The sequence below is a fragment of the Leopardus geoffroyi genome, chromosome C2 (genome assembly GCF_018350155.1).
Source record: "Leopardus geoffroyi isolate Oge1 chromosome C2, O.geoffroyi_Oge1_pat1.0, whole genome shotgun sequence".
In the NCBI taxonomy this organism is placed as follows: domain Eukaryota; kingdom Metazoa; phylum Chordata; class Mammalia; order Carnivora; family Felidae; genus Leopardus; species Leopardus geoffroyi.
In genome coordinates, this window is record NC_059333.1 from 70,574,943 (window position 1) to 70,600,312 (window position 25,370).

The following is a 25,370-nucleotide window of genomic DNA, read 5'->3' on the forward strand; positions in this document are numbered from 1 at the left end:
GTGAGACAAGTTAAGATGTGCATGGGGAAGCAGCTGAAAATGTCTATCGCATGATTAAAAATTGCCCTGGGTAGTCTAACAGCCCCTAACAAGGACAGAAGATATCAGTCTTGTTTGTCATGTGTCACGTTTGCTATTGAAAGTGAGACTCACCGCTGTGTGCATCCCCAAACGCCCATACACAAGGAGGGACACCGCCTACCAAACACACTTTATTTGTTACCTTTACAGTTAATAGTCAAGAACAAATAATAATAACAACAAATAAAAATAACTTGAAAGGGGACCAGACATCAGACATAAACAAGGACACTATTAACAGTAAAGAAAGCCTGTGCTGGGCGTGGCTCTGTGTGGGCGGGCGGCCGCTGCTGAGCCTCTGTCCCCAGGGAAGGCTGAGGCCTCCACGAAGCATCTCTGGACTCTGTATTACAAGGCTGGACACCTGGATCGGGTCACAAGCTCTCTCTTTCATCAGCAGCAGAACAGAATGTCTGCAATTTCAAAGTGACTTCCAGCTCTTGCTCCTGGGGTTTTGTCTTCACTCTTGTACGTAGGCTCTGGGTCTCGGGTAGGACGTAAGTGGGAGGAAATGTCCGTTCACTCATTGAGGAGGGGATCTGAGGACGAAGGTGATCATGCATGCCTGCCTTCATACTCATCCTCCAGGCCCAGACTCCTGCCTCTGTTCCTTCCACTCCTGGTTACATTTTTCTTTCTCCCTGCCTCTACCCACTCCTGGCATTTCGACAACTTTAGAATGTACTCCATGGTGCACATTTCTAGTCTGGGCCTTCTAATTAACATCAAAAAGATCCTGGATTCCCAGTCACTTCTCCTCCAAAAAGCTGAGAGACAGGTCTTCTTTCTGTCTTCTTGGTATGAGACCAGGTCACAAGATCCTGGCAGGTCAAAAGTGATGAAATCCCGTATTTGAGGGCTAGAAGTAGCATCCTATTTTAACTTGTGAGAGAATAAGCCCGAGAACCTTAAAAGATGGTAGTTCTTCCCACCCCTCCCTGGGATCTCCATACCTGATGTGTAAGAGTCTCTCAGAATTAGGTCACTGATCGGTAGGCTATCACAGAAACATTCTCCCAGGTGCAAACAATCCTGGGGAGCTTTTCTCTAGGTTGGACATGGTTATTGTTGCCAGGAAAAACAAAAACAGAAACCTAACCATTGTACTGATTGGACAAAATCGACTGCCTTACAAGTGCGAATCGCATCTATGTGCATTTAATTTCATAGGTACTTAGCAAACAAGCATTCACTACAGTCACAGCTTCCACTGAGAGAGGCTAGGTGCTGGGTGGCAGAGAAATACCAAAGGCCAGATCTTTGTGGCTGCTCACTTGTCCATTAGTCTTTCAGACACTCAAAGTAAAAGCTCGTACACTGGGTTGAGGCCATGAATGGTCTCCAGTTTTTGCCATTCTAGACAAAAAGAGAGAAAGGGAGAGGGGGAGGGAAACTCTTAGAAAGGAACTATTGCAACAGCAACATATGAGAAAATTTAGATCAATAAATTATTAACATTACTTTAACATTACTTGAACAGTATTATTCAAGTTAGAATAGTCACTGGGCTAGGTTTTTATACATATTAGCTTGTTTTTTATCCTATGAGATAGGCTTTATTTTGTCCATTTCATAGCTGAGAAAACAAACCTAGAGAAGTCAAATAACTTGTCAAAGATCACACAGCTAGTACTAGTAACAAAAGATGCAAGGCATCAAACTCAGGTCTGACTCTAAATCCTATGCTTATTCTACCTCTAAAGGATTCTCTTTAGAGATTATGCTTAAAGTAAAGGCTCCCAGGTCATGATCTCGCGGTCCATGAGTTCGAGCCCCGCGTCGGGCTCTGGGCTGATGGCTTGGAGCCTGGAGCCTGTTTCGAATTCTGTGTCTCCCTCTCTCTCTGCCCCTCCCCCGTTCATGCTCGTCTCTCTCTGTCCCAAAAATAAATAAACGTTGAAAAAAAAAAAAAAAAGTAAAGGCTCCCTGCATAAGGAGGAAAGGAGGTTTTACTGAGTTTGCTGGTTAGGGTTCACCTTGGTGGGAGGGCAGCAGACACTCCCATAGGATGCTCGTTCTTGGCTAGACCACGTGTCTGACCCAACATGGCACCTTCTTGTACAAGTCAACTGCTTGCACATACATTTACCGTTCAGACTTCCATGACTAAAGAAAACTTTATGTGCAAAACAAATCATGGGATTTCAAAATAGAGATAAGCCAAGTTTTCACAGAATGTCCCTAGAACACTAAGATCCTTGGAGGCAGTGTGCCCACCTGGGCAGTCTGTAGAAGTGTAATGTGCACAGAGAATGCGGAGCCTATGCTCCCCTTCCTCAGCCCCCTCTGCCAACCTCCCGTGTCCTCCTCTTCCTTTATCCTCTTTATAATCTACTCTTCTGGGTAGGCCTCACTCACACCCCTCCCTCTTTCCCTTCCTCCCCTATTCTTCGTCTTTTAAGAACTCATTTCTCTCCTTGCTGCTCTTCCTTACCTCTCTCTTCTCTGGCCCCCTTTTCCTCTTCCTTCCTTCCTTCCTTCCTTCCTTCCTTCCTTCCTTCCTTCCTTCCTTCCAGCTCAGGCCCCTAGTCCCCTTTCCCCATAAAAGTGGCCTCTTACAGTTTTCTTCAGATCACACTAAACAATGCCAGCATGCTTATCCAAAACAAATCTAATGAATACAAGCTATGCTCCTTGAAAATCCTCCCAAGGGAAATAAAGCATCACCAGCCTAACTTGCCTTATCTCTCTAGAAATTGATTGGGTTATGCCTTGAAGTCTGGGGAGAGGAAAGGAGAAATTTGCCTTTATATGGGCAGGCTGGAAGGAATCCACAGAACCATGTTTTCATCCAACACTTCTTCCCAGGCCTGACCTCGGTCCTAGGCCCTTAAACAGCCTAGGAATTTTCATCACCGACTGGAGTCATATCTGTAGAAGTTTGTAATTTAAAGGGACCTTGAGGACATCTAAATTGTTTTTATAGCTGAGGAAATAGAAGGTCAGGGAAATTAAGTGATGTGTCTAAAGTTACATAGATGGTCAGTGTTAGGGACCAAGTGGTGACTGTTTAGCAATAGGAGGGAACATCCTCTAACCTTTCTCTTTTGATTAGAAAATAAACACAAAAAAGACGGCAAGGCAGCCAGGACTTGAAGATACAATAGCCCAGTGCCTGCTCTGTCCTGGGCATTTTACTCAAAAGCCAGCTGACTCACCTAGTAGTCGGGGCGAGGCATACTTCTCTGGTTTGCATAGGGATTGTGTAGCTGACTGGGGACGTTCGTCCTGATTTTAGGGAAGATACTCCCGTCTGCTCCTAGATTGCTGAAGCCTGTAGTCTGCTTCAGTCTCAAATTTTGAAAGTCGTTCTCAATCAAGTTCTGTTCTTCAATATTCTTGTTTTTGTTCTTTGACCTATAAATGGTAACAAGAATTAGTAGGATCTGACAATGGCAGAAAGTTCCTTGAAGCAGACATTAATATCCTTTTTTAAAAATATTTTGAAATAATTTCCAATTTACATATAAGGTACAAAACAAAAAATACATGCAGCTTCCATATGCCCATTACCCAGATTCCCCAATTTGTTAACATGTCTGAACCATTTAAGAATAAGTTCTTAGGTGCCCAGGACCCATGATACCTCATTACTCCCTAAGTTTTAGGACAATCTCCTCGTAAACTCTCTGTAACCATCAAAACCAGAACATTAACACTGGTCCAACAGTGTCATGTAATTCGGTTGGTCTCATGGAAATCTTGCTAATAATGTTACTATTCTTAAGGTGCTTTTGAATCATATATGGAAACAATCATAGAGGTCAAAGGGAAAAGCTGATTGGTGGCACCATTTTTCATTCAAGCAAAGTCGATGTGTGTGGAAGCACCTAGGTGAACAAAAGAAGTTCGAGGTCTAAAGGTCTTACAAGGAGAAAAAGGCGTTTCCCAGGTTCTGCTGTGACCCCTCAAGGACCTCAAGTGGAAGCATTCAAAGTCAAGGATACACACTTGCAGGTGAGGGAGGTACCTGCCCCGGATGAACTCTGTTTCCCACACACAGACCTGCCCCTGCAGTGCCCGGATGCCACAGTGCGGAGTGCATTTGTTGCATCTCTGATGCCCACGGGACTCTCCCGGGGTGACAGTCATCCACCGGAAATGTCATAGGGGAAGACCCACTCACCCTGTGGACCCTGGTGGCCATCCCAGCCTACGACAGAATTGCCTCCCTTTGAGAGCACTCCTGTCTAAGGTACCTGAGGAGAGACTTCCTTCCCTTTGAAATGGGCAAGAAATTATAATTCTTGATGTGTTCCCAAGAATCATGAATGTGAGGCTGAACTAAGAGCAAACCTGGCTCTGTAGCAGGAAGGAGGAACTGAGAAACATAGCTGTCACGGGGTCACAAGTTTCCACAAACAGGCCTGAGGACACTGGACACCCAAGACAGTTAGCCATCCTCCTAGGAAAGGAGGAGACAGCCTTGGTCCAGAACAGAATGTTCTAGCCATCTTCCTAGAAAAGGGAAATTCACATTCCCATTTCCCAGCTTTGCATCCTTATGATAAAGGTTCTGGAGGAAAGAGTTAATATCAAACTGGAATAAAAAAAAAAAAAGAGAGAGAGAGAAGAAGAAACAAAATCTATTTATCCTCTCACATTATAGTGCAAAAATACCTATTTTGCCAAAATATAAGATATGAGCTAAATGTTACAAACAAGTAGCTTTGTTTTTGCCAAAGTGCACCCGCACTTGGCACATTTAGAAGGGGAACGGAGATAATAGTGTTCTCTCTCCCTGTTAATGGAGGGAACTTTATCGAAATATTTGTCGAATAAATGAAACGACTCGACCCATGTTCTTAGGAAGGGCACTTAGGGCACCAGGCTGCCAAGTGGCTCTACTGACGTTGATGTGAGAACCGCTGCTGCAGGGTTCTGGGCAAGTCCTTGCTGAGAACAGCACTTGACAACATCAGTGGGATTGAAAACTGCTAACAAAGGGTTTCGGTGACACCAGAAAATAGTTGCTATGTCACATTACGTGCTAAAAAAAAATAATAATAAACCTTAACCATATATGTTTTAAAACACAAAGGATACAGGGGGCCTGGGTAGCTCAGTCTGCTGAGTGTCCAACTCTTGATTTCAGCTCAGGTCATGGTCTCATGGTTCGTGGAGTTTGAACTCCACGTCCGACTCTGCACTGACAGTGGGGAGCCTGCTTGGGATTCTCTCTCTGCCCCTGCCTCCACTTGCTCTCTCTCCTTTTCCCTCTCTCAAAAATAAATAAATAAAAATTTTAAAAAGGAATAAAAAAAAAACCCACAAAAGATACAAAATTATGTCTATAATATCATTGAAAAAGAAAAACAATCTGGAAAGATATATGCCAAAATGTCAGTTGCCTCAGGGTGGTCAATTTTGTGAATGATTTTTTTAATTGTGCTCCTTTACGCATTTTTCTGTTTTCTTCAGTGATCACGTATGGCTTATATAAGCCAAAGAAAATTAAGGTAAGAAAAAAAGCCAACACGCCCACAGTATTAAAGATGCCTCGCCTTATTTCCCTTCTCTTGCTGCAGGAAGGCTGGTATGTTTAGAACCTCGAGCATGATGCTGGTGGTGCTGTGCCCTAGGCAAAGGGACCCGTCCACTCCGTACCTCACTGAGAAGATCAATGCAATCACCAGGCCAAGAACGAGGATGCCAGCGATGCTGCCCACAATAGTTAGGATCAGCTGAAATTCTGAAAAGGAAGAGCAAAGAGTAGGCACAACCTCCCATGAGCAGCCCCCCACTGTCTACTGCAAAGGTACATGTGTTCCCAGTGGTCCCTGACTGTGAAGACAATCAGGCTCTGGTCCCTGACCCCACCAGGGGCAGCTTGGGTGGCAGGTTGGGTGGGAGACTCATCTCCTTTAGCACCTCCCCCACAACTGTGTTTTCCGAACCCAATCAGGAGAGGCTGCCTTTCCAGATAAAAGAAGACCAAAAACATAAAGGAGGCCATGGTCAGTGGCAGGGCCTTCCTGGACTTTGTAGGAGTTGAGATCTCACCTGAGGTCCACATCCTGGCCTCACCTCTGCTGCCTTTTCCTGCCCACCGTATCTGGCCTTGTTGATAAGCAGGGAGAACTAGACCGGACTTAAATTTCTCACTAATAGAGGCTTACTACAATCAGTGAGGGGAGAGTTCATTACAGCCCATTCTCTTCCTCTAGAGCTGCTCTGGCTAGCACCATCGAGCACTACAAATGTGGCTACGAGGTGGCCTGTGAGTATAACACCCACAGCAGATCTCAAATACACGGTATGAAAACAAGTAAAATTTCTCATTAATAACACTTATATTGATCACATGTTAAAAAATGATATTTGTGAAATAAAATGTTATTAAAATAATTTTATTTATGTATCTTTTAAAAATTGACTTGGGGCACCCAGGTGGCTCAGTTGGTTAAGTGTCTGACTTCAGCTCAGGTCAGGATCTCATGGTTGGTAGGTTCGAGCCCCGCATCAGGCTCTGTGCTGACAGCTCAGAACCTGGAGCCTGGTTCAGATTCTGCATCTCCCTCTCTCTCTGTTCCTCCCCCACTCACTTTCTGCTTCTTTCTCTCTCAAATATAAATAAGATATTAAAAGTTTTTTTAATTTACTTAGAATTTTTTAAATTTGAAGTTAAATATGGAGCTCACATTACATTCCTATTGGACAGTGCTATTCTAGAACCCTTTCTCTCTGTCTGCTTTGTGACTGCCATATATGCCACCTCCAACTTGGATTCATGGGGGCACAGACCACTCTGGAAACGACCTCAGAGGTCATTTGGTCCAAAACTCTCATTTTGTAGGTGCAGATGCTAAAAGCCCAGAAGGAAGAAATGACTTAGCAAATACAGCCTTGCAACCAAATATAGTAGAAATTGAGAGCATTTTTCATCATGAATTTTGTGGCTCACTGGGAGGCCACAGTCATGTTTCCTTCATCTTGGATCATTGGTCTTTAGTTTGTTAGGTAAGATTTAAAATATAATTAAAAATATAAAGTTTGTATTGTCCTAGACTGGTGGCAGTGGAATGTAAGAGAGAACAAAGCATCTGAACTTGCAACAACACACCGCAAGCTAGTAAATGGCTCTGGAACAAAAAGATTTGAGTATCTCAATGTCTGGGTTTTAGTTCTGCTCTCCCACGATCACAGACATTTTTGGAACATACTGGTCTTTTACCCTTACTAGTAACAGAAAATGCATATTTCAGCCGATGTGCAGAATGAACAGAATGTTTGGATGCCCTCCTCTGGTCCGGCCAAGTGCAGAGGCGCCAGCCTCCCTCGTGGGCTGGGTTCTGTTATTTCCTACAGCTGAGGTGCTGCTGCTCATGACCGAAGGGCAGGAATGGGATGGCATGACCCAGAAGACCAACTGGAGGCAGAGTTTCTCACTCTTTGTGAAGGGAGCCAGAGACTTTGGAGTCCTGGGCAGAATTTTGAATGTGCTCCATATTTCTCAGATGATTACTAACAAAGCAAAACTTTTATACTCACGGTCTTTACAGTTGACTCCGTTGTAGCCAAAGGCACACCTAAAATACAATAACGGAAACCATGGTACAGAGTCTCCACGGGGAGCATGTCAGACCTCCCACCCAGCCTCCAGTCTTCCTTTCCATCTTCCTTTCATTCTCCCCCCTCCTTCTCCTCTTCCTCTTTTCTGCCTTACGCTTCCATTCTTCTGGGTGAGCACCTTCCATGGAGCTCTGGAAGGCTGAAGAGGGTACACAATTCCCAGTGGCCCCATTTCCTACTGACTGAACACTCCATCCTCTGGGCTCCAGAAAGATTCGGCAATTCAGGCTACGCTGAACCCTAGAGGCATGGAGCATTGTGGGTTCCCCTTGGCTGCGAGGCCACATGTCCCTGCCACTTATCTGCTGCCCTGTGAGCTGGGGCTTGTTACTTACATTCTCTGAGCTTCACTTTCCTCACCTGCAAATGGGGAACAAATCCATTCCCGACAGCATTGTTTTGGGAGACATATTACCTAGCATGGTTCCCAGCGCACAGAGAATGTTCAAAAACCATTGATGATGATGACGGTGATAGGATCATGCTCTTATCTTACCAACTTATGGAAGCATTCCAACATCCTGATCCTAAACCCATGCATATGTCTACAAGTTCTATCCTTTTTGGTTAGTTCGAGCTATGGCAAGACGAAAAAGAGTGGTTTCTCTTACTCTCGACAGATCCCATGATCATCTTCCTCGTAGCCTGAGAGGCACACGCATTCGGGGCTCCCACTGTTCTTGTTCAGTAAGCATTGCTTATTATGGTCTGCATTGCAGGTGTCAGGACACTTTGGAGCAGAGGCTTCAAAACAGAATTTCTGGGTGATTTTCAGAAACAACGCCTTCAACCCCCAAGTGATATGTCACAGAACACAATTTTTCACATTGCTTTTTCTGGGTCAGGTGAGGTGCTCCCTGGCTGTGCACATGACACGCTCCCTGTGAAGCTGCACATGGGCTTCCTCACCAGCTCGGAGCCAAGGCCTCAGTCCAGGCCCATGTGGCTAAAGCCCAAATGCACACCCCTGAGACACATGGACCCTTGAGCAGTAAAGCTTGTATTTTGCAAATGCAAAAGGAGAGAAGGTGGGGGTTGTGAAGAAATTTCACAAGCAGGTAGAACACTCACCAACACACACAGGGATCTGGGGGTTAGGTCTCTCCATCCCCGGCTTGCATTTACACAGCAAACCATTGTCACATTTGTCTTGCTGGTTTTCCTTTTCACAACCATAATAATCACACAGGCTTTGCACTGAGAGGGACAAGCAATTCAAGAATACAGTCAGAAAGACAATATGAATAAAGTAACTTGTGAAAGCATTTTACGCCATTGTCATACACACCTTTCTATACAGTTTGGGATTTAACAAAAGGAAATCTGGGATATTGAAATCCAACTCCCTAATTTTCCCTTCTATGACCATGTCCTTATAGTATTCAATTCAAATTAATTCAATAGAAGGTAGTACAATTATGTTCAAGGGCAAGATCTCTTTTTCACTTAGTTCTATGCTGGGATCCACAAGGGACATAGTAGTTATATAACTTTTGGGCCCCATCTTTGTGGAGTTACATGTCCGAGCCCACAGAAAGTCCCCCCAGTCAACTCACGGTCCAGACTTTAAGTACAATGGGAATTCAGAGGCTCAACTAGCTCAAGACAACCTTATGAAGGTTCTAGGAGGTGGGCTAAGTCTTGAAGGATAGGGAAGATTTGAGCAGTCAAAGGAGAGGCAGTCTGTCAAGTGGAGAAAAGTAGGCATGAAAACCAGCAAAGGACTCTTGTCAGAGAGTAGTGAAGTTGTCCTTGGGCAGGGGAGAGGTGGTGTGTCGAGGTGGGAGAGAGATGAGAATTCTTGGCCCTGCCATATACTGGCTATGAGCTGTCTGTCCGGTTTTTTGATTTTTGGTGGATCCAGGAGTCCCCTATCTATAAAACGGGGCTAATAATTCTTGTTTCACATGATTAGTGTGAGAATTGAATGATGTCAATGCAAGTGCCACACCAGGAACCTCAACAAATAATCATGCTTTTGTTCAGTCACATGTACAGCAGAGTTTGAATGCCAGGCTAAGGATGTTGACTTTTATCCTACAAGCCTGGGAGTCCATTGGTAGATTCTGAGCAGAAGCATGGCATGGGAATGCATTCTTTTAAGAATGTTAGTCTAGAAGCATGTTGAAAGACATTAGGGATAAAAAAAAATGAATCTGAGAATAGAGTAAGGGGCAAACATAGGAGCAGGTAAAACAGAAAGTAGTTATTCTCTGCTAAACATCCCACACCTGTAACTAACCTTCCTTCATCTCCTGCCGTTTGAAAAAGCTGACTAGGGGCACCTGCATGGCTCAGTCAATTAAGCATCCAACTCTTGATTTCAGCTCAGGTCATGATCTCATGGTTTGTGAGTTTGAGCCCCGCATCAGGTTCTGCACTGACAGCACAGAGCCTGCCCGGGATTCTCTCTCTCCCTCTCTCTTTATCCCTCCTCCACTCTTTCTCTCAAAATAAATAAACTTAAAAAATAAATAAATAAAAAATAAAAAGAAATGGACATATGGTTTGCACAGGAAATTCTCAGATGAGATTTATAAACAAAATACAGAAAGAAGGTCCCATAACCAAAGACAGAGTATTAATAGTGTAATAAAGTCTAGAGCCCCAAATGAGATCAAGCTTGCCACAGACAAAACCCAAACAACAAACAGGAAAACCAACAACAAAGAGCAAACGGGTAAAATAGAAAAATAGGTGAACAAATGGAGGGTCATGTGTGTATTTCATGCTATGGAGCCCACAGAAAGGCCAGGCCTGGCGGCTGTCATGTTGATGGGTGACATGAGAGAAACACAACTAGTCTTCTCCAGTCTCTTCTGCCAGGAAGGAACACTCAGTGAAGAGTTGAATGCACGTTGCCAAGAGGCAGCAGCCCAAGGAGAAGGTATGGTGCAGAGGGGCCTCCATTGTTTCAGGTAGAAGGTTAAGTGCTTTACCCCAGAGCATTTACATTCCAGATCCTGAGAGAACAGTGAGAATCTGGGTGAAATCTCGAAGAAAGTGGAAAGGTGCTGGAAAGCTATACACGAACAAGATTTGTGTATTTCCAAAAAGAGAAAACAGTTTTGCAAACTAGGCCACAAAGGTTACATGCATTAAAAAGCAAAAATTTAAGAGACTCAAGGAGAAGTTTCAGCAGGAGCAAAAAGAAGGATGAGAGAGGCCAGGAGGGGAATTATGGCCTTACAACAAATAAATGGTTGCTGTTTCAGGCCGCTAAGGTTGGGGTGGTTTGTGACACAGCAAAAGTGAATTGTTCCAGCTGTGCTAGGGGCTTGCGTGTCAGCCTAAAGGGGAAACAGAGTAAGGAAGGCTTTCTAGGATCATTTGGAAGCTACAAGTTGGTATAAAGCCTTCTTGTTTCTCCTTTCTTTATCTTTTCCTGTCCAGAGACCATCTGTTCACGACTGCCTTCCAAAGAGAGGAGCAAAGTGGTCAGAGTGATAAGTAGAGCCAGTGAGGGAGGAGAGGGAAGAAGAATGACTAATTAACAGGCATTGGGCCCATCAGTGGATTCAATTCTCCTGCTTTTCTTGCCCTCTTCTCACATGTAATGGAAATGTTTTCAAAAAGGGAGGTCTTTAGGTAAACTTCGAATAAAATTACTGAATACTTACTAATATATCCTGTAATGCCATCCTTGTTGTTTTCAATTGCTTTCTGAATGGATTTAGACACGGTCACCTCATCTTCTTTTGTAGTTTGTGTGAAAATGTTTACGACTTCTACAGAGACATCCTTATCACCAGCACGTGTTTCCGATCTTGCTGAAGGAGAGGTGCTAAAAATGATGTGAATCCATCACTTGATGAACTGAACTGAAGAATTGACAGATTGATCTTCAAACCTCCTGGACTCCCCAGTCTCTCAGCTCCAGCCCTGAGCCGCTGTCTTATATCCACAACTGGGGCCCAAACATGAAGGCCTGGCCTTGTAGTATGCTAGCAATTTACAGGCCTGGAGCTCTATCTCTCTTCCATGTGCACTCAGAGGAAATCTATGGCTAAAACGATGCCCCATTGGAGGATATTGAGAAAAATTGTGGACAGTCCGTTTTAGGTGCTAAAAGCCTGAAACTAACCAGAACAAGAACAAGTAACATCTGAAATAGTAAGTTGTCACTTTCTGTAGAAAATCAAGATTAGGTCTTAGGGCACCTGTGTGGCTCAGTCGGTTAAGCATCTGACTTTGGCTCAGGTCATGATCTCCTGATTCCTGAGTTTGAGCCCCACATCGGGCTCTCTGCTGTCAGCATGGAACCCACTGTGGGTCCAGTCTCACTCTCTCTGCCTCTCTCCCATGCTCGCTCGCGTGCTCTCTCTCTCTCTCAAAAATAAATAAACATTAAAAAAAAACAAATTAAAAAAAAGAGTAGGTTTGGGGCGCCTGGGTGGCTCAGTCGGTTAAGCGTCCGACTTCAGCTCAGGTCACGATCTCACGGTCCGTGAGTTCGAGCCCCGCGTCGGGCTCTGGGCTGATGGCCCAGAGCCTGGAGCCTGCTTCCGATTCTGTGTCTCCCTCTCTCTCTGCTCCTCCCCCGTTCATGCTCTGTCTCTCTCTGTCTCAAAAATAAATAAACTTTAAAAAAAAAAATTAAAAAAAAAAAAAAAAGAGTAGGTTTCTTGCTGAGCTGGCAAACCTCACTTATACTTTAAGGGAGACAGAAGGGTGTGAATGTGCATTCCTCTCTTGCACAGAGAGAGCAGTAATCAACCACACTGAGTCTGGGGCATTCCCCAGAGGGCCAGGGGGCTCAGCAGGCAGATTCAGCTCAGACACTGAACGAAGGAGGGTGGGGCTACAGGGAACATGAGCACAGAACACCACATCAGATCCCCTGATTGTGAGTGCCTGCTGTGAGCAAGACATTGCATGGTCTCTCTCCACTGGGCGCTGCAGTTTGGAGCCCCAAGAACCTCTGTGTCAAATTCTAATTCTTCCACTGTCCAAGAGGAATCGAGTGATACAATCACTAAAAGAGAGGGGTGGGGGAAAGGACTTTCAAAAAGTCCTTCCCTCTCCAGCCTGTGGCTGTGTGTGTGTGTGTGTGTGTGTGTGTGTGTGTTTTAAGCAGGCTTCACACCCAAGCACAGGGCCCAACATGGGGCTTGAACTCACAACTCTCACATCAAGACCTGAGCTGAGGTCAGGAGTCAGACACTCAACCGACAGAGCCACGCAGGTGCACCATTGGCTATGTGTTTTTTAAGAATCATGCTATATTTTTCCTGTTCTTTTTTTCTTCTAGACTCCATTTTGACTTCTGAATAAATATCAGAAGCTTGAAAACATAGCCAACCTACTTAGGAAATGTTTACAGCCATATTAATTCCTCAGAACAATTGAGAAAATCCAAACTCAAATGGTCACCGCAAAAGGGAGTCCAAAAAGCAAAGTGGGATTCAGATTCTAATTTAAAATTCCCTCCCGTGATTAATTCATGATAGGATTTGGAGGTGACGATGGAACAGACAGGACAGTGAGAAAGGGGTATTTGATACAAGTCCTTTATCAGGTGAAAAATGACCAGAAATCTATAGAATAATTTTGCAGTAGGGCTAGGAAGGAAAGGCTATCCACAATTCATTCACTCAAAGAACCTACTAGCACACCCTCCAATTCAGGAGGCAAAATATTACAATGAAGAGAAAAAATGGAACTGCTGTATATTTAGTGACAAAACAACGTGGCATATTACCTGCCTCCAAAGTCCCCCATCGATCCACTTACCTTACTTCACGAATTATAGTCTGTCCATAATCAAAACTGTTAAATGCATTCACAAACTGTGAAGGGGAAGAACAGATTTAGTAATAACCACGAAGAGGGGGGGAAATGTGATACTATATCTAGGTGTTCACATAAACACATTTCTAACTTCCTTGGTGTAAATATACGTGGTTAATCACAGCAGTTTGCTCCTTGCATGTGCTCTAACACATTTTGATAATTTTTGTTCCAAAATAGTAAGATTCTGATGTAAAGTCAGAGTTCTCCAGGAAAAAAGACAGACACCTAAAGCACCCAGCCAAATCAATGATCATACTTTTAAAACTAAGGAGACTAACTTGTTAAGTTTGTATTTTCAAAGTCACTGTGAAGTTTTGCATATTTGTTAGACTTATCTATAAAGCATGCTTCACACACTCATCAGCCTACCCAAGGAACGCTTATTTAATTTCCCACCTTGCTGAGGCAGGATGCCAGACACAGAGGTTACAAAGACGGCAGGCTGTGCCCTGAGATCGGACAGGGGACTACACCATGAAGTTGAGACAGGTAAGCACCACGGAGCAATACGATCTACCATAGAAATCCAGAAATACTCTCTTCCAGTTGCAGAGAACCAGAGAGGGCTTCCTAAAGCAGACAAGCCTTAAAGCATTTCAGAGGCAGTGCTGGGACACAGAGAGGGGGAAGGAGCCCACACACTAATGTTCAGAAGCAGTGTGGCTCAGAAAAGAGCAGGCTGGACTGGGAAGAACACCTAAGGTCACAGTTCTCCATGTGTCAGCTTTTGTAGAACTTCTTTGGACCTCATTCTTCTCATGGGAACCCTTGCTGTAGCAGCAATTCCTACCAACAGGGCTATTATTGGTATAAAATGAGATGGAATTGATACATGACTTTGTGAGCTGGAAGGGGCTCCAGCACAAGTACATGTCACTAGGCAGAATTGTGTCGTGTGACCTCAGGCAGGGGTGAAGTGGAGGGGGGTGTGAGAGGGTCCCAATTAGAATGTAAGTTTTCTCTTTCTCATAACCTCCCCCACCCCCACCCCATAGCACTCAACACAGGTCAATCCCCAGGAAATGTTCAACAAACACTGGCTGACTGATGACTGAATAAATTAAATGTGAAAGACATGACCTTGAACATGTCTTCCCTCCTGTGGGCCCCAGTCTCCATATTTTATTATATGAGTGTTCCACTGGGTTGGTGCAACCTTTTTATAATCCAATGACTTTTTACTATTTTTCTCCTCATGGTGACCCAATGCTTTAAAAGATCCTGGTAACCAATGTCGTTTAAAAAGATGTTAAATCATTTCTCTTTTATTCTAGTCACATTCAAACAAATCTGATGCTCTAGTGAGTCTGGGTAGCCTTACATCCAGAATACATCCATACGCCTTTTAGTTCTTTTAAATACGAGGAATAGCTGGCATTTATGTAAACCATCAGGGGCCTGGGAGTTCACTTAGCAACAAGTTCATTGGTCATCCTCCGAGGGCCCTCTCATTCCCCTACTGACCATTGCCCACTTAATTTTCTTATGCCTATAGAAGAGATTACAAAATTAGCATCTGGCATAGGAGAAAGTGTCTCTGTTTTTTTGTTTTCGTTTTTTGTTTTTTTCAAATCTTCCAGGTCACCCTTTGAGGCTGTCCGGATATACACATAGCAAACTGAAGGGCTGTAAGTCTGGACAAGAAGGCAGTAGCTACCCAAACAGGCCTGCTGGCCCTCTACTGCACGACACGGCCAGCAGATGAGAAGGAGAAGAAGCAGTTTTGTGGTCAGGCAGGTCTGAGTTCAAGTCCCTACCTCCTCACTCATCAGCTGGGTGACCTTCAGTCAGTTAATTAACCTTCCTGATCCTTAACAGCCTCATCAGCAAACTAGCACCATTGTACCACCTTCCCCATTAGGTTGTTTTGGGAATTAGAAACATTACACATAAAATGCCAGGCACGTATGCAACAGGGAAACTCCACATCCCTTTGCAGACTGTCCATCTGGATCCAGCTGGATAGAAAATGGGCCCTGGGAGACATCTTGGGGCCTGAGCTGGGACTGCCCTGGCTACAAAGTCTGCTAAGAGGACCTTGAAGAAAGTCAATTATCTCTCTTTTCTTGTCTGTAAGAGCCGCAAATGAGTTCTGGCATATCCTCTTCAGAAAAAAAAACTTCCTGAAAATTATAAGAATGCTCTCTCCCCTTCATGGTCCCTCTGAAACCATCAAGACCTGACTGAGACCAAGTCTCAAAATCGGTCTCTGAAGACCAGGGCATAGGCCTGTAGCAGGAGGGCGCTTGCGGACACTCATACCCAAAGCAAGTTTGGGGAACGTGGTGGCCACAGGGGCCACTGCTCAGTAAAGCCATCTGAGACAGTAGAGGGGTTCCCTGGAAATAGGAACACATGGATGTTGCTGTCCTCAATGCACCGGAAAATCATCCAAGTGGGAGAACTGGAATGTAGATCTAGGATAAGACGATAGGTCATGGCCAGCTGGCCCGTTGTGCACAGGCGGTATGTGCAAGGCCAAGGCCAGGAGGCTGCCGTCAGGTTTCACCCTCGCAGTGCCAGGCACCGGCTGTTTGGTCGTGAGCACTAGCTGTCTCTGTACAATCTGTAAATCAGCTGGACAATAATGTTTTATGTTTTACCGTTCTACTAGCAAAACTCTTCTGTGATGAAATAATTCAGAATTGAAAGGTATGGTCTTCCATGGCTTTTTAGCTTTTAAAAGTGTTTCCCCACCTAGGGTTCTAAGACATATTTACTGGCTCCTTGTTTTTTTGTTTTTTTTTTTCTTTAAAACTAAACTTTCAGAAACACTGGTCTAACATAGATCCAGAATGGAGATTTCCACCCCTTTTCACGCTGGCACATTCACTCACAATCATCAAAATGAAATGAAGCTAAGGTTCATTTTGACATTTTCGACAGTGGGGGGAGAAAAAGTAACAGATACTAATCTGAACAGAGTTCCTTTTCCAGGCATTAAAAAAAAAGCCCGACTAGGATAGAAGTATAAGCAAATTTGAGGGTAGAAAGGAAAAAAAGAAACCTTGATTTTTTTCTCTTCAATCCTACGAAAATATTTTATTTTTTTTTCTACGAAAGTATTTTAAAACATCATTATATTTATGTGTCCATTTTAAAATATTCTTTTCTCTTAATGTTTATTTTTGGGAGAGAGAGAGAGGATGCAAGTGGGGGAGGGGCAGAGAGAGAAAGAGACAGAGGATCTGAAACAGTCTTTGGACTGAAAGCAGAGAGCCCAATGTGGGGCTGGAACTCACGAATTTCGAGACCATGACCCGAGGCGAAGTCTGCCGCTTAACTGACTGAGCCACCCAGACACCCCTCCTTTTAAAAATATTCTCATAGCTTCTGTATCAAAGAGTATGGCATCGTTGGAACAAGCCTCGAAGGGCCCTCTGCCGTGCTTAGTGTTAGTCATCTAGGTGCAGGATCATGGGGAGGCCTAAGCGTCCTAGCGGAGGAGCCCGGGCAACCAGGTGCCAGGGGCTCAGGACAGTTGCTATTTACCAACCAGTAAGGGTGCATTTCACTATTTCACGGACTAATACAGCTGCACCAGTGTGTACGGACTGAATACCAGTCCTACATCCGTAAGTCATTGTTAGAATAAAGGACACTTATGCAGGAAGAAAGGTAGGAAAATACTTACAACTTCAGTAACTTTAATATGTAATTTTTGATAGGCCATAGAATTTTCATCTTCCAAACCAGACGTTTCTGATACTTTTACTCTAATTGTTCCAGGGAATAGCTTTCCTGAAATTTAAGCAGAATCTTTTTTGTAATATTTAACATAAAAAGGGTTAATTTCCATTGTGTTTAAAACATAGATTATTCTCTAAAATTCTAAACATTATATGATGATTATTATGGGAAGTCTGGAAGTATGAAAAATGTTGCCCCAAATCTCACCCAGCCTAACGCAACCATGTTTGCTTTGGTACAGTTCGCCCAGCTTTTGTTTTCCGTGCATAGTTTGCATCGTTACAATTCCATGTTTACATTGTGAGTCTTCTTTACCTATTGTCACATAATAAGCACTTTTCCAAATAATTACCTAGTCTTCATAACTATTTCATTTACTTGTATGCTTATTCATTAAAGTAGGCTCCACGCCCAATATGGGACTTGAACTCGTGACCCTGAGATCAAGTTGCATGCTCTCCCAACTGAGCCAACCAGGCGCCCCCCCATAACTATTGGTTTTTTTCCGATAACTATTATTTTTAAAGACTGCATAATACTCTGTGAAATATACATTATCTTCATTAATAGTCTTTATTTGTTTTAATGCTACTGACTATTTAAAAGGAAAAATAAAGTTTGCAGCAAACATCTTTATGCACAAACCTTTCTATATTTGGGGTCCCTTACTTAGAGTGGATGCCCGGAAATGAGATTATTAGTGCCGAAATATGAACGTCCGTTTGGCTTTTGGGGTATCTCTAATCCCTGTGGCCAACACGGTACATTCATTTCCTGTATAATTGGTCTGCACTGGCAGGGGGAGATATTTTTCATTCATGAAACAGAGAACAATTTCTAACTCAGGAAACAGCCTTGGACCTGCAGAGCACCCAGCTGAACTAACCAAAAAAGGGTTATTCCAGGGGTGTATTGATTTGCTCCTAAAGTCCATTTCAGGAGCCAAGAGGCTCTTAAGTCTCTAACAATGGAGCTTTCTGTTGGGAGCAAGCAAATTCTATGACAGAGAACTGAATCGAGGTCAGAGAGCAGGCTCTCAGGTTTGTCTTAAGTATGGCACCTTATCCTGCATCGGTGTCCCCATGTAACAGCACGACTTTGTATTTATGCAGTTGTCAGAATTTTCCAGGGGCTGCAACACTCATCGTTTTGTCCTTATGGCACCGTTCCCTTTAACCAGTACAGTGAAGGGACACATCCACTCCCAGACCTTTAGGACAAGCTCATGCACACCTCTGATTTGGTCCATCTCCCATCCCTCTAGTTTCCACTGAAATAAAAGCAGGAGCTTTTTCTCTACTCAGCAGGCCTTTGTTACCTATAAATCATCCTTTACCTCTACTATTCTGGAGGCTCTTTTGACATTATTTTACATTTCCCATTCCACTTTAGGTCTGAAATGCAGCTCTGCCCGGTTCATCCCTTGTAACTCACCTTCTTTGCATGTGGAAGAGTTATAGTAATATCCTAACGAACACAGGCAAAAATAGGTATCATTCAGGCTAACACATGCAGAACCGCCTTTACAGGGAGCTCCTTGGCAAGGACTGCTGGAATCTGAGAGGGAGGAGAAAGAGATTAAAAATCCACAGAATGACAACAAATTACACCCGGAAACATACTTCAAAATCTTCTTGCCTCTCTCTGGGCACTTTCCATTCCTTGATTATGTTACTCGACAGCACACCCTTAGAAGAGCTAGAAGCAAATACATATTCCCTTACGTCTCAAGGGAGTTTGTTGCTGAAATTCTGGAGCCAGAGGCTTGTCAATGGTAAAGGGCAGGGGCTGGTGGGCAAGAGTGTACTTATAGAGACAGCAGTCTTCTAATTCCATTGTTGGAATCTTTGGATTGCAAGGATCCTTCAGAACCTTGATGTCTGTGCCTCTGACACTAGGTAGGGCTCCTTAACACCATTTGAGAGAGAGAATCCTATTTTCTAGGAAAGTATGAATAACTGTCTTATAGGGAGGTAGAGGCAAGAAGCACCCCCCCCCCCACCAAGAAACTAGGTGTTCTATTTGAGTTAACAAACATAGCACACAGGTGCATGAAGAAAGAAAAAGGGACAGGAAGGGGCCCCTGCAGATTAACTCAGTGAAAATTCTCAGAGGAAGTGATGATGGCACACTCTCTCCCCTGGCTTTCTGAGTGGATGACTTGAATAGTTGGTGAGAATTATATTGCAATGGTGTCCACACCATTGGGTGGTGCTCCCAGACCAGGCAGGGTACAGCCTCTTCCTCTCTCTGGAGAAGTGGTGGGATCGGGGAGTGGAGTTAGGTCAGAGGCCAAATGGTTGTCTTGGCTGGCCATTTTCTCCACCTCTGTCGAATGAAATGATTCTGAGCTTTGATTTCAGAAACAGTCAAGTGACTGATCAAAAGGTGTTAATATTCTTACAAACTTATAGGTAGAAATTGTTGATTTTTTTTTAAAAAGCTATATATAAGGTGCAATGGGTACAACATGCTCTCTTTTGTGATAAAAAGAGAGGAACATGCACAAACACACAAATGTGTATGCTCGTATTTGCACAAATTCCTCTGGAGAAAGATATGAGAAGCTGGCCACAGAAGTTGCCTCTGAGGAAGGAAACTGGGGTCTGGGTCCTAGGAGCTTAGGATAGGAGGGAGATTTAGTTTTTACTGAATATACTTTTGCCCTGTTTAAGCTTCTTTTCTTCCATAACTTTGGGCCTAATTCACTTTAAAAAAAATTTTTTTTTAATGTTTATGTATTTTTGAGAGAGAGACAGAGCATGAGCGGGGTAGGGGCAGAGAGAGAGGGAGACACAGAATCCGAAGCAGGCTCCAGGCTCTGAGCTGTCAACACAGAGCCCGATGTGGGGCTCAAACCCAGGAACTGAGAGATCATGACCTGAGCGGAAGTCGGATGCTCAACCAACTGAGCCACCCAGGCACCCCTACTTTTATTTAAAAAAATAGAAATTAGGGGCGCCTGGGTGGCTCAGTAAGTTAAGTATCCAACTCTCGATTTGGGCTCAGGTCATGATCTCGGTTTGTGAGATCGAGCCCCCACATCAGGCTCTGCACTGACAGCACGAAGCCTGCTTAGGATTCTCTCTCTCCTCTCTCTCTGCCCCTCCGCTGCTTGCACACTCTCTCCTCTCTCTCAAAATAAATAGATAGAGAGATAGCGCTGATGAGGATTTGGAGCAATGGGAACTCTCATTGGTGGGAAAGCAAGATGGTATAGCTTCTTTGGAAGACAGTTTGGTAGTTTCTTACAAAACTGAACATACCATATAATCCAGCAAGCACACTCCTTGGTATTTACCCAAAGGAGTTGGAAACATGCCCACTCAAAAACCTGCACAGGCATATTTATGGCAGCTTTATTCATAATTGCCAAAATTTGGAAGCAACCAAGATATTCTTCAGTAGGTGAATGGATAAAACTGTGCTGCATTCAGACAGTGGAATATTATTCAGAGTTAAAAAGAAAGGAGCTTTGAAGCCCTGAAAAGACATGAAGGAATCTTTTTTTTTTTTTAATGTTTATTTATTTTTGAGAGAAAGAGTACAAGTGGGGAAGGGGCAGAGGGAAAAGGGGACAGAAAACCCCAAGCAGACTCTGCACTGTCAGCACAGAGCCCGACGCAGGGCTCAAACCCACAAACCGGGAGATCACGACCTGAGCCAAAGTCAGATGCTTAACTGACTGAGCTACTCAGGCACCTCGGTATGAACTAATATTCTAAGTAAAATAAAAGGTGTTTTCAAAAATCCCCACATTGCAAGGATGATTTGGAAAATCCTAGGAAAGGAACTGAGCACAACCCCACTCAGGATACACCAGGCAGACAAGTCCTGGAATGCTTTCTCTCCGGCAATAAAGGACAGACTTGTCAGCCTGTTCTGTGCGACAGGAATAAAGTCACAGGATGTTGCAGCCAGAAGGGATTTTGATGGCTATTTGGTTCAGTCACACCTTATTACAGATGGGTAAGTTGAAGCCAGGAGAGAAGTGACTTGCCCCCTCCCCAGGTAGCTAGTGGAGGGGTTTTACTCTGAGGCAATGTCCGGGGAAGCAGAAATTGCTTAGAAAAGTTCCCTTTCCTGACTTCAGTAGAGCCTATTGTGCAGCTGTGACCCAGGTGACCTAGTCTTCAGAGTGGTCCCTCCAAACATGAAGGCAGACAGGGACCCAGGTCTTAGATACAGGTTCTGTCTCCCCTTGCTTAACCAGCCAGTTCTTAGATCTATCTAGACCCTTCAAGCCTAGGTTTGAGGATTCTTTTAGACCAGGGGTTGGTAAACTATGACTCATGAGACAGATCTGGCCCGTCTTCAGTTTTTGTAAATAAAGTTTTACTGGTGTGCAGCCAGGCTCGTTCATTTGTGTATGGACTGTGACCGTTTTCGTGTTAAAATGGCAGGCTGGAGTAGCTGCAACAGAAACCCTATTGTGGCCCACAAAACCGAAAATATTTACTAGCTGGCTTTTGCTGATAAAGTTTGCTGACCCTTATTCTAATAAGACCAAACTTTGGGAAATGAGGCAAGTGGTTTCTGTTTCAATAATTTTGACTTGAGGTCAACTGCCAACTCTTCAGGACAGTATTCCTGAAACATCTGTCCTTTGGACAATGGCCCCATGTCTAGGACCGTTTGAGCACTGCCGTTGTTTGGCTTTTTATTCCTCAGACTCACATTCCATGAATTAACTCAAACTCCAAACTGTGAACAGCCACCATTGCAATGTCATACTTTCCCCTGACATTGAGTCAGGATAGCACTGACTCCTTCCTTGCGTAGATCAGGGAGACAGACCAGTGGGGCTGGAGAGACGGTGCTTATTTGGACCTTGCCTTCTCAGAGAAGCTGAAATTATTTCTTAAAATTTCCTAGGGAGATGGAAGCTAGAAAAGTAGCTTTCATGATGCCCAAGTCCATAAAAATATTCCATAACTGGGGCGCCTGGGTGGCTCAGTCGGTTAAGCGGCCGACTTCGGCTTAGGTCATGATCTCGCGGTCCGTGAGTTCTAGCCCTGTGTCGGGCTCTGTGCTGACAGCTCAGAGCCTGGAGCCTGTTTCAGATTCTGTGTCTCCCTCTCTCTGACCCTCCCCTGTTCATGCTGTGTCTCTCCCTGTCTCAAAAATAAATAAACATTAAAAAAAATTAAAAAAAAATATTCCATAACTAACTTGAAGTAGGATAGGTGGAGGGCAAAGGAGAACAGAATGAAACCGTGGGTTATCTTTTAGGGTCTCTGCCATGACTACTAGCCTTTGTAACTCAGGGTTTGTTTTTTTTTAATTTTTTAATATTTATTCATTTTTGAGATAGAGAGTGTGGGAGGAGCAGAGAGAGAGGGGTCAGAGAATCAGAAGCAGGCTCTGTGCTGACAGCAGAGAGCCTGATGTGGGGCTCGAACTCACAAACCGTGAGACCATGGCCAAAGTCGGATGCTTAACCGACTGAGCCACCCAGGTGCCCCTTGACTCAGAGTTTGTAATTCCAGGGGTTCATATTCAAGGAAACCTTGGGTCTCTCTATACCCACTTTCCTCCCCCCACAGAACACACTTACCTACCATCCTCCACAATGCTAGGACTCTGCAAAGGAGCAGTCTTTAAGGAAATTGCTCTTACCTGGGGGACCAGGGTTTGGGGTGCTGATCTCAGGCGAAGTGACATTGCCAGAAGTCACTGAAGGAACAGCCTCTGAGGAATTACTTTGGGGGACTGTGATGAGGGATGATCCAGTGTCCGTCTCTGTCGTTTGTGTTTCTGGAGAAGTAACCACTGTGGTTGGCTCATTGCTCCCAGAAGAAACGCAGCCAGGGGTAGGTGCAGTTGTTGTGTTTTCATCTGTGCTTGATTTACTTGTTGTAGACGTGACAGTGGCGTCTGTAACTGAACTCGATATAGAAACAGAGGCCACAGAGGAAGTAGGTGGAGTTTTCGTGGCAGTTGTGACAGTTGTTGTGGCAGTTGTGGCAGTTGTTGTGGTAGGTGTTGTGGCAGTTGTTGTGGTAGGTGTTGTGGCAGTTGTTGTGGCAGGTGTTGTGGCAGTTGTTGTGGTAGGTGTTGTGGCAGTTGTGGCAGGTGTTGTGGCAGCAGTAATTACGTCATTCATGGTAGTGCTACTTGAAGGAGTTGTATTTTGCCCAATGGCTAGAGGAACAAAGATACCAAGTTTCAGAAGAAAGAACATTCGATATATAACGGCAGTTACTTACTCTTTAATACTAATTAGTACCCAATCATTCTTTCTTGAAAAATAAATATAGTTGACTACATTAAAAACGATATACATGGGGACACCTGGGTGGCTCAGTTGGTTGAGAGTCCAACTTTTGATTTTGGTACAGGTAACAATCCCAGGGTTGTGAGATCGAGCCCTGCATTGGGCTCCGTACAGAGCATGAGCCCTGCTTAGGATTCTCTCTATTTCTCTTTGCCCCTCTCCCCCACTCATGCACGCTCTCTCTCTCGCTCTCTCTCTTTTAAAAAAAAAGTAAAGAAAATACATGACTACTTCGGTCACACACACACAAAACCCTCACAATAGCTAAAATTAAAGAGAAAGAAACTGGAAAAATGTTACTGAAATATATTACAAAAAGTTAATATGTATGAAGACAAGGACCAAGAAGTAACATCATTTAGGCCTGTAGTTGTTGGACTATTAATCCGGGTTTAATATTCTCTAGTAGTCTTCTGAGGACAATTGACAATGCCAGCAGGTGGCGCTGTTACTACCTGAAAGTGGCAGTCTTTGTCTTTGTCTTTTTATAGTTTAAGGCAATAGTCCCCATTTTAGGGAGGGCGGGGGAGGGGGTTTATTTAAAGAGAGATGAAATAAAAATACCTCATTACGTGTGTATTAAACTTTCTCCAAAAATTGTTTCCTAGGGATGTTTACGCATTAATAATTTTAGACACATTAATTTTTTAAAGAGCAGGATGAGTAGAGATGATTTTTGCCCTAAGGGCTACGGTGATCATCAGAGTTGCCTTTTTTCCAACTCTTAGAAACCCCTGGACACATGGAACAGTAGTAAACTCTTAGTGACCCAGTGATTACTCTTTTAGAACCCTTGTCTCAAAGAACGCTGACACTGACAACCAGTTTAAAAACAAATATTAGAAGGTTTCGTGAGAAAAAGAAAAAAGAAAAAAAAGTGTAAGTGAGGAAGCAATTCCTAACCCCTCTGATATAGAAAGACCACTGATTCCCCCACAAGGCTGTGAGCCCCTGGATGGCAGAATCTGGCTCTCCACCTTCAACAGGGCCTGGCTTAAATAGTCATTAAGTGTTGAAGAGATAAACCATTGCTCTGCCAGGAGCAAGAAAATCGTTCACCAACTGACCACCTTTTTTTTTTTTTTAAGAGTGTATTTTTAGGTAATCTCTACACCCAACGCGGGGCTCAATCCTGAGACAGAGTGGTGAGCTCCACTGACTGAGCCAGCCTGGGTGCCCCACCAGCTGGCCATCTTCACTGCTGCTCCTCCTATCCCTGCTACTCTTCTCATTTAACAAGGGCTCACCCTGAGTCAGAGAGTTACTGTGAGATTGATTCGCGCATCCATCTTTGATAGAAGAGCCGGCCAATACCCAGATGGGTTTAGGGATTTGCCCAGAGATAAACCGTAATTCCCATGTAGAAGGAGACAAAAGACTCCTGATGCTGGAATCAGGGACTAAACCAGATCCCTGCACTGCATTAGGGTCCAAATGACATTTGGGGGCCAAAGAAAAGGCTACTGAAGGGCATCAGGCCTCGGAACCTACTGAGTTGTTCTTGTCTGGCCTGAGGAACTCTGGAGGACAAATCTCTGGCTTGCTGAACCCCACACCTTAGCCCAGAGCCCCCTTTACTTGTGCTCTGTCTTCCTTCATCGCACTGAAATGCCCTACGTCTTTGAGCAGAATGGGAGAGGAAACTTCAGCCATGAAATAGTCTGCTTTGTTGGACCTTGGAGCTAGTAGCTTAAGCCCGCTGGTTCTATCTCAGAGACAGCAAACATGATTAAAAGAATAAAAATTGCAAAATGTTCCTTACCTGAGGCTCCGAAAAGGAGGATGAGAAGAGCGAGGTGAGGGAAGGCTTTCATTTTAGATGTTCTTGCCGGGCAATCCAAGGAGGAAATGACTTCCCTCCAACTGTCTTCAGTTTTAACCCTCTTTTGGGTACAAAGTCCAGTCATTAACTGACGTCAATCAGCCAGAGGCAATTACTCCTTGGGGTTTGGTCATA

At 44.1% G+C, this 25,370-nt stretch overlaps 1 protein-coding gene across 1 annotated transcript; it reads right to left on the bottom strand.

Moving 5' to 3' along the window:
- Window positions 1–199: 199 nt before the first annotated feature.
- On the bottom strand, window positions 200–25,370 carry MUC13 (mucin 13, cell surface associated). The gene is made up of 12 exons (XM_045502351.1): window positions 25,176–25,370; window positions 22,756–23,280; window positions 18,571–18,693; window positions 17,081–17,187; window positions 13,387–13,442; window positions 11,274–11,437; window positions 8,725–8,850; window positions 8,265–8,397; window positions 7,573–7,610; window positions 5,689–5,773; window positions 3,240–3,438; window positions 200–1,437 (listed from the first exon to the last, which is right to left on the bottom strand). The coding sequence occupies exons 1-11, from the start codon at window positions 25,318–25,320 to the stop codon at window positions 3,240–3,242; spliced, it is 1,701 nt and encodes a 566-aa protein (XP_045358307.1). The 5' UTR covers window positions 25,321–25,370; the 3' UTR covers window positions 200–1,437.

Excerpts from the sequence above, each read along its gene's own strand:
- MUC13 (XM_045502351.1), bottom strand. The coding sequence starts at position 25,320 with ATGACTGGACTTTGTACCCAAAAGAGGGTTAAAACTGAAGACAGTTGG. Across the intron at positions 23,281-25,175 it reads CCTCCTTTTCGGAGCCTCAG|CCATTGGGCAAAATACAACT; the intron begins GTAAGGAACATT and ends TTGTTCCTCTAG. Across the intron at positions 5,774-7,572 it reads CGGAGTCAACTGTAAAGACC|AATTTCAGCTGATCCTAACT; the intron begins GTGAGTATAAAA and ends CTTCCTTTTCAG.